This window comes from Anser cygnoides, chromosome 8 (assembly GCF_040182565.1).
Source record: "Anser cygnoides isolate HZ-2024a breed goose chromosome 8, Taihu_goose_T2T_genome, whole genome shotgun sequence".
In the NCBI taxonomy this organism is placed as follows: Eukaryota; Metazoa; Chordata; class Aves; order Anseriformes; family Anatidae; genus Anser; species Anser cygnoides.
In genome coordinates this window covers 4,495,620-4,508,210 of record NC_089880.1, presented here as the reverse complement: position 1 = coordinate 4,508,210, position 12,591 = coordinate 4,495,620, and the positions used below count along the sequence as shown (strand labels likewise).

At 37.9% G+C, this 12,591-nt stretch overlaps 1 protein-coding gene across 2 annotated transcripts in view; it reads right to left on the bottom strand.

The window, feature by feature from the left end:
* The window catches only part of LOC106039415 (uncharacterized oxidoreductase ZK1290.5-like), a 45,588-nt gene extending 33,006 nt beyond the window's left edge, over positions 1-12,582 (bottom strand). Inside the window, exon 1 of one of the 2 annotated variants that reach the window (XM_048067001.2) lies at positions 12,414-12,582. In XM_048067001.2, coding sequence (XP_047922958.2) covers positions 12,414-12,504 — 91 coding nt within the window. In that variant the 5' untranslated portion in view covers positions 12,505-12,582. The remainder of the gene's footprint in view (positions 1-12,413) is intronic. The other variant, XM_067001940.1, reaches the window with a different exon arrangement.
* Positions 12,583-12,591: the final 9 nt, after the last annotated feature.

Genomic DNA, 12,591 nt, shown 5'->3' with positions numbered 1-12,591 from the left:
CCAGCAGGAGGACCGTCAGATAAAGAACTGGTTGAGAGCAAGGAGGATGATATTTCTACTTACCCTTTCCTGTTAGTTGTTCTTCCTGCCATGAGCCCCTCACCCATTCACCCCCACTCAGACTTCCCACAAACAGTATTTTCTACAGTTTGTTTGAGGAAATGCTCAGTCAGCTATTAAAGCCAGCTTCTAAGGTGATGTCTAGTACTTAAAGGCCCTAACTCCAGAAACAGCAGTCAGCACACAGATGGCTACAATGCTATCTGCAGAAGGACTACAGGTCAAAGAATAATATAAAATGAAATTTGTATCCACTGATAACTTTCTCTTTTCCTCCAAACATACTATTTATTTGTACATTAAGCACCGCTATCTGTACATTATGAAATTAACAAGTGTGTAAGCTCACCCAGACAGTCAGAAAAAGGAAACAAACACAGTTACCTCAGATTCACCCATAGCATTTCCCATACCTGAACTGGCGAGAGAATGCCCATGGCAGCGTGCGACCTCCTCACACACACGTACGTGCACACGAGAACGAGCACTTCCAAAGTCCTCGTGCATGTACGACAAGCCAGGTTCTCCTAAATGCTTATCATTTTTGTTCCTTCCCAATCTTAGCAGGAAAGCCAATGGTACTTCTATCATCCTGCTCACCACTGGCAAATCATTTTAGCTATAATATGGGCTAATATACACAGACACCTGAAGAGCATGAAATTTTGCTGATCACAATGGGACAACCCGATTACATTTAGGATGTACAGAATTTGGCGTATTCAATTCTTGATTTATCTTCATAGATTTTAGAGCGATAAAATGATTATATTCCTTCAATTTTGACACGCATATCATAAGGATTTTACCTTCCTAATGTACACAAAGTTATAATATTTTAAAAGACAGGAAATTTAAAAGATTTTTTTTCTCCATTGTCACTAATTATGACTAATACTCTAACTGGTTTAATTTCTGAACCATCTACAGATAATGTCCCTACAACTTGCTTTACACCAAAAAAATAAGTTAAGCTAATTCAAATCACACTTTTAAAATTGCTATTTCACAATCTTCATAAATGTTTAAGAATTTGATGAATGCAACTACTATGCATCTATACACAAAGAACACACATGCAATTATTACATTATTCAGATACTAATTTTTTTTTTATTAAAAATTATATAACTGGCATAGAAAAAATACTATACTTTCTGATAAGAATCCCTTTTAATAATCTGGTATCGGTGCCAAATAAATTAGGTTGCAATTATTATGCCTGTTTCTGGCTGAATGGACTTCTCTAAGCACAGAATGAATGGAGTTCATTTAGAGGTCTTGCAAATGAACTCAGACTCTTTTCATGCATAATGGATTTCAGTAAGAACATTTAGGACAAACAGCTTTTTTTTTTTTTTTTAATTTAACCCTTTTAAGGTAAAGGGGGAGAGTAGGAGAGAAGGAAAATTCAGGATGTATTTGTTATTGTTCCCCATTCCGTGACGGCATGCACACTTGTTTCAGAGGAAATAGAGACCAAGATTACCCTTGAGGGAATTATCCTAATTTCTGTTCCTCAAGATGAATTACAACAGTCCTGATGCACTAAATAAATAAATGCTTAAGAACTATTTCCCCCCTCCTCCCCCCCCAAAAAGAGAATCATGATTTACTTTCTCTCTCACTTTCTGGGGGCCTTATGTCTTCATAATCTGTGAGAAATATGAAAATATTATCTGAAAATATAAAAATGTCCTCTGATATGAATAACTATGGCTACTTGAAATCAATGGAACCACTTACATTAAAAGAGTTCACGTTAGAGAAACTGCGGGCTGGATATTCAGAGATCATCTCACAGATTAATTCTCTTCTGACATCAGTAGGCAATAAAAACACCCAGCTGACAGGCAAAACACCTAGAAAAATACCATTCCTTTGCTGATTGATCTTTAAGTAGTCACTTCAGAAGAAAACTCTCAAAAGAAAAATATCAAATACTCTTTTACTCATGTTTACGTACTCACTATATGCATGTTACTATATACCATAATAAGCTTGAAATACCTTGTTCTATTAGTTTTATTTCTATTATTTCAACATTACATCAACACTAGGGCCATGTAACGCATCTTTACCAATTTCACATTGTAAATATACTGAAGTTTTTGGTGTCAGTACAACTTGATTCCACTGATATCTTATGACATGATAAAACATAAAATGCTGCCTACACACATAGCAAATGAACATACAACACATTTAAAGGTTTACTGCTGATCCATTCACAAAATGGTGTGCCTCTTCTGCAGGCTGGCTCAAGGACAGGCAGTCTTTACTTACTGTCCTTGCTTACTGTCATTGAAAGAGGCTGCCACAGTCTTTCCTCTTCGTCTTTCACCTACTTTTGCATTCACATGACTCCCTGACAAGCTGATTCAGATTGCTGAACAGCCAAAAAAGCGTATAGTTTTATAATTATTCAGGAAGCTGAATAACTCTCCAGAGGAGAACAAAACTCAAGATTTCAAGCAAGGAATGGGGAGAAAAAGAGAGCAAGAAAAATCCCCCTTTCAGCAGCAGTAGTTAAATAATTTGATACATTCCGTGTTTTTTACTAAAACAAAAAAGATAATAAGTTGTATTCAAGCCAACCACACAGAGATCAGAAAGTCCTTCTCCACTAACTTGTCTCCTGGAGCCCTTCTTTCCTGATGTTCCCCAGCACTATCACCGGTGCTGCTCTTGCACAACCAGATAAGGTCACACTGACTTTCTGTAACTATAGCACAGAACCCAAGTGTTCTTGCTGCTGCATTTTGGCTCAGTTTTTTCTTAATCGGGTCAGTTACCCTGCATATCATATTTACCATCGCATGATGAAGTATTCATTGCATCCTCTCTTCCTTTTGAGAGTGGAGGGGTTTTCCTTTGCAGCAAGTGAAATCAAAGTCAAGCTTGTTACGAAGCTCTCTTTCTCCATAATTTTCATAAGGCAATTGCAGAGCATTTCTAGTTATGAAATGTGGTTATACTCAAATTTAATCACAACCAATTTTATGAAATAACTTGGACATTTTTACTCGGATCCCAAGAGTGTCACCTAATAATGTGTACCTAATGGAGCAGGTGCCCTTGCAGGAAAGGGACCTACAGAGGTGATGGGTTTCTAGAAGAACCAGTAAGACAACGTTAATTGACAGGCACTGAGCAGACGAGTAGTACCTAACCAACCCTAAAGAAGTACTACACAAGTTTAGCTAAAACTCAGCCATTTAAGACCTAGGACCAAGCTGTATAAGAGTTGCAGGAATAACGGCATTTGGTGAGGCAACAACACAAAAATGCCAAAGGGGTGCTGTAACTCTGACAAGCAGGTGCTGATAAAGGTGGTTTTGTATGGATATGGTGCAAGAGGAGCTGCAGCTGTTGAAGTACATGCATGAATTAGCTTCTGACCTCGCAGGACAGTGGGGAGGGCCCCCAGAGCACTGCACTACGGCAGGTACTTCCATACAGTAACAGCATACTGGTACAAGGAGATTTAACAGAGAACTTGATAGAGGTCTAAAGTTACACTGACACACATTTTATGGCATTACAACAATCCTGCAAGCATAGCTTCATGTTATTCAAACACTGCTATGCTAAGATATTGCTAACAGACCTGATCTAAGTCTAGAGATTACCACCAAGTTTCTCTTGCCTCTGTAAAAGCTGTCTAGATATTGCTTTTTTTTTCTATTTCTTTTTGATTGAAGCTTTACTTTCATGTTTCAGATGCTTTTGCTAAATATAATCCGCTGCTTAGTGCAAAGGGGTCACTCTGGGACTGTTTTTCTCCTCTGTGACTCGGTTATAATAAGCTCAGACTTCAATAACATGAGGAAGGAAAGTATGCAAGCAGGATCTTCAACTCCACAATGCTACTCAGGCACCTAGGAACAGGCTGCGGGAATACAGCCTAGGCACAGTGTAAGAGCAGGAGAGAGCTCTAACATGTTGATTATGTATGCAGGGAAAGGGAAGCCAGAATTGCTAGTTTTCGCTCTTCCTGAGAGGAAGGAAGAAGTGGCAATGAGCCACTGTTGACAGAAGTACTCTATTCCCTCCATCCCAAAGAGGGTCAGACTGTGAAGGATATTCAGATCACCTACCGTAACATTAAGGTGCATCTCTGATCTAGACACAACTTTAGAAAAGGAGTTATAAAAGCAATGTCACAGGATGGCTCCCACAACGAGCCCAGGAAATCTGCAGGCAGCACCCATTATCAGCGGGGTGCTGGAGCTCTGAAACCACCAATTCACTAGGATGTGTTTCTGTACAAAATAGTGTTTCAGTAAAAATACACTATCACCCAAAAAAGCAATTATTTTTCCCCTGTAGGAATAAAGGTCTTTCCAGTTGAAAATGCCAGCTATTAAAATTATCCAGCTGTCATACACAAGTATTTTTATCATTCGTAACTTCTCAATTTATATGGAAGGACAAATCCTGACCTATCATTTGAAAGGTAGACTGTGAATGTGTAATTCACGTAGAAATTTCATAAGCAGAGCAGCAGCACACATTTAAATGCCTTTACAGACAGACTGCCAAATGCTGAAGCCTTTTCTTTCACTCCCCACTTTCCCACCACTGAGAGAACTATTTCTCATTAACAACCAAATTGGTTTCAGATGCTCTGCTATAAGATGTTACCTTAGAAACCGTTTGGTAAAAGACTGTGGCTTCCTTCCATAGAAATCTCAAGCAGTGAAAAGGCAGATTTTCTGGCATAAATCAAATCCAATTTCTAAGGTTCACTAAACCTTTTCTCCTCGGAATAATGTTTTGTGACTAGATCTTAGCAGTTAATAGTGCACGAAGAATTGCTGGTGTGAACCAATTTTAAATGATTTTCATTCTATTCCCTTTGTTAATTCAATTGAAATTACTTCCAGTACTTATCATACCTTGATAGAACTTTCGTCTTCATAACTAGTAAGGATGATACGTGCTATATACAGCAAATAAAGAGATTGAATACAACTATTAGTGTTATTTTCCTCCTTTCTTATACATCTTCCTAAACTACTCTGTCTGATAAAGATTACATCGATTGATTGACAATATTAGAAATTTGGAAACACTTCACAATAAATGACAGACCTGTGACACAATTTTCCTTCTTCAAACAACTTTCAAACACACACAAAAAAAGCACGATCAAAAGGAAAAAAGAGATGCAAGTACTAAGTCCGTAGTTTGTACTTAAGTAGCATATTACCACAATCATTCCCACTGTGAAAGTTTGACTTAAGAATAAATTATATGTATCATTTACAATTAACCATAATCAGCACACAATTAAGTAAAAGGATAGCAATATTAAAAAGCTTAGTTAACCTCCGATCAATAATTCAACGCCAATTAAAAATATTGTAAAGATAATACTACAGAAAAAGATAGAGAATTGCAATTTAGTGATTTGACAAAAAGAAAATGTACGTACAATAACTCATTATTGTAAGACCCTAATTGAAGATGATGTTCAAGCTGATGGCTAATTTGTTACACCGTAATAGTGCCCTTGACGCCTACTCAGACTACCCAGAAAGCAGGTGCAATTGTGAATGATGGCAAGCTCCCACTGCTGATAAATGATGGCACTGGAAGGTCCGAGCCTTGCAGCATCCCGCTGATACCTAACGGCATTCACAAGTTCAAAGGACAGCAGCAACGCAGCTATCCGCGGGGCAAACAAGCTGAACAATACAGAACATTTTTGATCAAATGCTTTTTATCCACATCATCTAAGAATTTAAAATGTATTTTCTCAAAGCTCAGAAGATAAGCAATGTTTCTTGTAGCCCCTCGTCTCACACTGCACATTCAACCTCAGACCAGCGTGCACTAGAATGCAAAGTCCATCCATTCAGGCGTTAAGCCTAGGCAACAGAGCTTAGTTATGAAACTGATGTAAAGCCTCAAAGATACCATTCCCCTTTCTCTCCTCTCTCCCGCCTGTAATGAGGATTTTGTATCACACTCTGTGCTGGAGGCACTTTGCATAAACACCAGAAGAACTGAAGAAAGTTTAGGAACCAGTACCTCCCTCCTCCCCATTTGGAGGCACGAGGAACTACTGCAATTTCAGTTACAGCAGCATGTGACTTCACCATTCAGTGCTGCCAAAACTATGCTAAGGAGCTCTGGCAAAGAAAAAAGGTATGACAACTAAAATCTGCTCTATGAAGGCTGAAAGATAAGTCAGACTTTTTTTCCCATCAAGTTTTATATCATTTTTCTACATTACAGAAACACGGTGAGAGACAAAAGTTAAATACCCTGGAGCTTGCTTCTCCGTTCATTTCAGGCTGGTTACAAATAATTCGTTCATCTAATGAGCCATTAATCTTGTATGATTTGAAAGTATTACCAACAGAGTTTCCTACACTTTCTTCATGACGTCTTTCCTCGGAAAATGAGCCTTGGGACTGTGGCTACAATTACTCTCAAGAATCTATAAGGTTCACTTGAACTGCATTGCCTTTATTACAGTAATTATTGGCACTAGAGTGCACTTAACTGATATTTAGGCCGTCCATTTCTTCTGCTTCATGTGGGTAACTGTAAGATACACATTTGCCACAAAGTGATCACAGAATTTTTATTATAAACTTTAAATTTCTTTCAGTTCTATTTTATGCAAGTGATTTAAAAGTATAGTCCTGAAGTCCTTATCAGGAACATTAAGTATTCTTCTCTAGATTGAACTTATTTAGAAAAAATAAATAAAAAAATCAAATAAACCCTCTGTTCTGGATGAACCAAATAGTAAAAACTAAACTTCTGCAGGATATATTATACATTTTTTTAAAGCAGTAAAGACTAACTTTTTTAAACTTCTTGCACAAAATGACCAGGTAAAAGCCAAAATGGGCAGGTTTTAACACCAGAGGATTAAATATAACTTTCTGGGAGTAGAAAATGGTGTTTGACTATTTTTCTATGATCTATGAAAATGTGAATAAAGTATTTTTCTATTTAATTCACATACTTATATAACTGTAATGCTAAAGAGGTTTTGGAGTTTTTCTGGCAAATGGAACACATGAAGTAACATGACATTGAAGATTAAGAAAACTGTCCTTTTTACAATCAGGCTCAAGGTAAAATACCCTGTAAAAATATAAAAAGTTGGCTGCAAAGATTTGTAGCTATACAAAGAACAGACAAAGCAACAATTTCCTCCAGAAAAACAAACAAACAAACAAAAACCACATTTATTTCTGTACTGCTCTGTACTAGGTGCACTCTGATATAAGCAGAAACTTGCCCAGTATTTTCCCTCAGGTGCATTTACTAACACCCTTCAACACAACATTTGTACAGTGTTTAGTCTTTTTAGGAGGTCAGTACATTTTGTCAGGTTAGGAGAGGATGCACATTTTACCCCACCGTCTCCAAACATATACCCACATGGAACATGGCCACATTTTGTACATATGAGAGAAGTTAAATATATGGAGGCCCTCAAAGCTCAAGTACAACTTCTCAAGGTCAGATCTCCTGAAATGGTGGATGAATTGAAGCACAAAGATTTATAGTTGTGGCATTTTGTTCATCACAAGAGGCTATTAAGGAAACTTGGTAACCATGGGTGAGAAGTAAACTCCTGACAGAACTGGGGAAAAAAAAAAAAAAAAAGTTGAGACATAAAACAAAGGGCAGAAATAAACAGCCAATTCTTATTACGGGGTAAGATTAATAGGGGGGAGTGCCATAGGTCTTGGTATCAAGACCACTGTTCCATAAATTTCCTTAAGAACTGAAACCATGAAAAAACAAGAGCCATGGGAAGAAAATAAAAAAAAAAAAAAGCAGTAACAGTTGAGAACAAGTGAAGGCTTGAATCTGCTGCCATTGAACTGAGAAGTAAAATCTTATTTGATTCCAGCCCCAGAAGGACTGGGTCTTTTTTCTGAGCACAGTTAAGTTTAAAAATGACTATGAGCAACTCTATGATTAATAATAAAGCAGCAGATAACTATGTTATAGCAATGCATAATGGAAGGAAATATTAAGATACTTCTACTCAGCATTAAGGTTCAGATTACACATAGCTTTTTGAGGAGAAAAAAAAAAAGCAAAACTCAATGTAATGAAAGTGGAGTAATTTGATTTTATGTTTTTTTCCATGGGGAAAACCTCCCTCCTCACACAAGCATGTAATTAATTTTATACTTTGATAGGAGGGGATCATGAGATGACTTTTTTTTGTTTTAAAATCTTATCAAGTTACTACTTATACTGAAACTTGAGAATTATATAGAAAAAAAAAACTACAAGAAAACATACTATGTATATTTGTGGTATCACCAACAAATTTTGTCAGGAAATCACATGCTATTTGGCCAAATCCCTGAATTTCATGATTGCTATCCCCACATCCTAGCTCCTCAAGAAAAAAAAACAACTTTTCTGAAGGGAATCGAGAAAGCCAGAACAAGTCTTAAGAGATGGCTATAACTGAGGTTTTGGGGAACTTTTGTAGTAAACGAATGTAATTTTATTTTTTTTAAACAGTCACGTACGGAGCTTCCCCATTCGCAAAGTTTTAAAATGCACTGGTGTGCTTATTTTTAGTTGGAAAATAGAATAAAGCATTCAGAGAGGCATAGTGGTGAACAAATTAAATACTTTTTAGCACTAAGAGACTTTATCATCAAGTCTCCCTCACACCACAAAGCTTTCCAACAAAGGGCAATGTCATGCTGAATTCAACTATTCAGCACATACATAATCTTGAAAAAGTTTCCTAATATTTTAGTTACGGGAAGAAAAGTCCTCATGCTACTGAAGTATATCCAAATGCATTAGAGGGTAGCATTTTTACCCACCAAGCTTTAAAAAAAGGAAAAATAAAAAAGAAGGAAGTGGCAATTTTCGAAGTGGAGGCTTCCTACATAGCCGTAGTAAACATGAACAATACAAACTGTATGAACTATTTTTCCAAAGCCCAAAGAGGACAATATTTTGTGTACAACTTTGACAAGTGATCCATTCTCAAGAGTGTTGCTTTAGATAAGGACCAAGTATCCTGTAGTTAAATTAAGACAATACAAGAATATGCAATTCCCTGCTACAGTACAAAGACTCATAGCAAAGTATGCAATACTTGGCAACATGTAGCTCCTATGCAAAAGTGTAACTATAACAACTTCAAAACTGTCATTTTATACCAGTTATTTGCCCTAGCTTTTCGTTTTGTTTTGTTTTTTAAGGTAAATCTTGCAAATACAGAAAGAAATTATAGTTATCCCATTAGCACAGTAAACTTATCCATTTTCTAAAGCAATCTAAAGCCATTATGAACTAGTGTACTCTCCTGGGCATACTTTTACACTTGCATCAAGCATTAGGGCCAAAATAACAATTATTTTCAGACAAACCTACTCTACTTTCTACTTGAAAGCCTTTGTAATGAAAATTACCATTACCTGTAGACACGTCTGACCCCCCTGCATGTGAATAATACTGTCTAAAACAACTGTTAGAATTGGAACATAAGAAATATAAAGTTATCAACAGTTTTTAAAATCACGCAATAAACAAGAAAGATGTAGATCATTTCTCTTTGTTAAATAAAACTTCAGCTATACAGCTGAAAGGTGGGCTGCCTTAAAATAACTGGTAGGTATCTGAGGAAAGACTTCCTGTTTTACCATTGCTAGCAGACTTGTTTTTCTTCTGGACACAATACAGATACGACACAAAATCTGAATACGCATGTAAGTAAATACAGAATTTTGGATGTACAGATTTTGGCACATTGCTCCAAGTAACCTTTCAGACTGATCATAAATTTTGCACACTGTATAACCTGTGGTATACAAATCCATCATTCTCACTAGAGACTGTAAACTAACCAAAGAACACTCAACTTCCTTCTTTCCTGTCTCCCCTTTTTGCATCAAACCATGAAAAACTTACCGCACTTCTCCTATACAAATTAAGAAGCCAAAGCAGCTGTGACATAGAAACCCATTCTTAAAAAAGAAAACCCTATCAAAAACAAAAACACTTTTTAACATCTGAAGCTTGAACAAGAAAAGCAGGTATTTTTAATAGAATGCTATCCTAGACAGTTGTTGCACTCTCTCCTGAGTAAAGTGCTCTGACTGAAAACATGTTAAATGTTTCCCACTGCAGCTCTCAGCTGCTCTATGAAAGGGGTTTGACCAACTTGGAAATAACTTTCATATCTTTCTGGCCTGCCTTACGGTTGACATGACTGGATAGTTACAACTACCTTAACATAGGATATTCATCTTCCTAAGAGCTTCACAGAGAGGAAACATACATGCTCGTTACCTCGAAGATGACTTACCATAGATAAGTTATGCCTGCATGCTTTGAAGGGTAAGACGATCAAATCTTAAATCCTGCAGAAAATGCCTTCTCATTGAGGAAAGTTCTTCTCTAGTTTATTGCTTAGTGATTTTTTTTGAGCCACAAACATTAGTTAATTATAGTGAGGTTCTAACAAAAATAAGCCATTAAGTTGTAAAAGTGTAGTAAGTGGGAACATCTACTATAAAGATCCCATTGTGTTAGGCTGCGTATCTTGGTATTTATAGCTTGACCACAAATGCAAGTGTGGTGAGTCTTGAGTTTAGGTTTTTCTTTGTTTGTTTGTTTGTTGTTGTTGTTTAATCTGCAATGTTTTTGCAGTGTCTATCATGGATTTCTTAAAATTATCTGACTAGTACCTACCTATTATAAGGTCCTCAAAAAGCTGCAGAATACATAAGCAATATGTCAAATGTTACTCTATCAAGACAAGAACAGAAAAGTGAGGTCAAAGAACCAAATCCTGCTCTTTTGTGACAACACTGTATGTCAAGGGAAGCTCCTTGAAAGCTACAACTGACAGAATTTATTGGGCCAGAAATTTTCAAACTTAATTTTCTTTATATTCTATGTTGTTATCCATTTTATTGCATTTGAGTTTAGGCTGATAATGAACTACTCAGCACTTACTAATATAACTAAAGGACAAGAATGTGATTTTGTAGTGAGTGCAAAGGAGTCTTTCTGCCTGTTTACTTTCTAGTCTGCTTCTTCTTCCAACCACCTAAGTAATGGGTCACAATCTCCAGTAGAAAAATGATGACTCTGTACATAACCTGAAATACAGTTCAGCATATACTGAAACGATGGACGTAAGACTGACTCCATTCTTTAAAAAGACCACTTAAACTTTTCTTATGTTTGTAAAAAATCTTTAAGTCAATTAAACTGTCAAAAAACCGTCACAGGTTAGAGAAAAGAATTCAATGAAAGGAAGAAAACCTGTCCTTCTGAGCAACATAGGCCCCTTTGCTCACTACGTAAGGGACTATGTAAGGGATGGCTGCATGGAGTACTCTTGGTAGATACTAAACTAACAAGTTCATACATTGGGTATATACACGCCACATGCTTATGAACACACGTAATGCATATAAGTGCACGTGGTAAAAACTGTTAGCAACATTTTGTAGACTTTTAAATCCTTTTCTTGCTGATGCTGAGTTGCTAAGACTATTTAAGTCTGTTCAAATTATTTTGGATGAGCATTGCTAACTCTAGCTATTCATATAGTGTTTCTGGATGAAAACTTAACCCTATTAAAATGAAAAGCCAACTCCTATCAACTTAAATGGCTTAATATGCTCTAAGATCCTAAGCTCCAATTTTGTCCTGCTTTACACTAATGAAAATCCTAAATAATTGCTCTGAAGTCAGTACACAGTCATGGGATAAAGACGAAAAGAGCACACGGGTCATTTTATTTTATTGCTTAGCCTGATACTTGTGTGACTGATTAGCTCTGGTGTCACAGACAAAGAATGTAACTGTCTTTGATTTGTACGTTTATCTAAAACAATGAAAAACCTGGGATATCAGATCAGTCCATGACAAAATTGTATTGTGAAGGTAAGGGTGATTGGTAAGGGTACTCACGTTTTAGAGTATGTTATCAATGAAAGAGGCATCTGGAAAGCTTGCAAAGAAGAGGCAGAAAGAGATCCTCAAATACCGTGCAAAAGCTCCGAGAGAGAAATTAACTACTTATTTTTACCACCAATAAAAAGTAATTACTGTAAATATGTGGCTATATAAACAACTACATAAAAAGACAACTCTTCGCTAAAAATCAGGAAAACCAGATGAGGTGAGCAATGGCCCCCCCCCGTTCTCAACCTGCGGCCTCCCCCGCACGGGACGTAGCGAGGCGGCGGCGCCTCCCCGGGCCACCGAGCGCTGCGAGCCCCCGCGGCTTGAGCCCTCGCCGCCCCCCGGCCCCTCTGTGCGGGGTGGAAGCTCCTGGGGTGCCGCCTGCGGCCGGGCCCGCCGCCAGCCCCGCGGGGACTCACCGAGCCCCAGCACCGGGATGCTGCGGCCGCTGCGCAGCAGCACCACGGGGCGGCCCGGCACCTCGCCCCCCCCGGCCGCTGCTGCCGCCATGTCGGGCGCCGGCGACCCGCGGCCTACAACTCCCGGCGGCCTCCGCGGCCGCCCAGTGCCGCAAAGCGTGGCGTTGGCGGGAGGCAG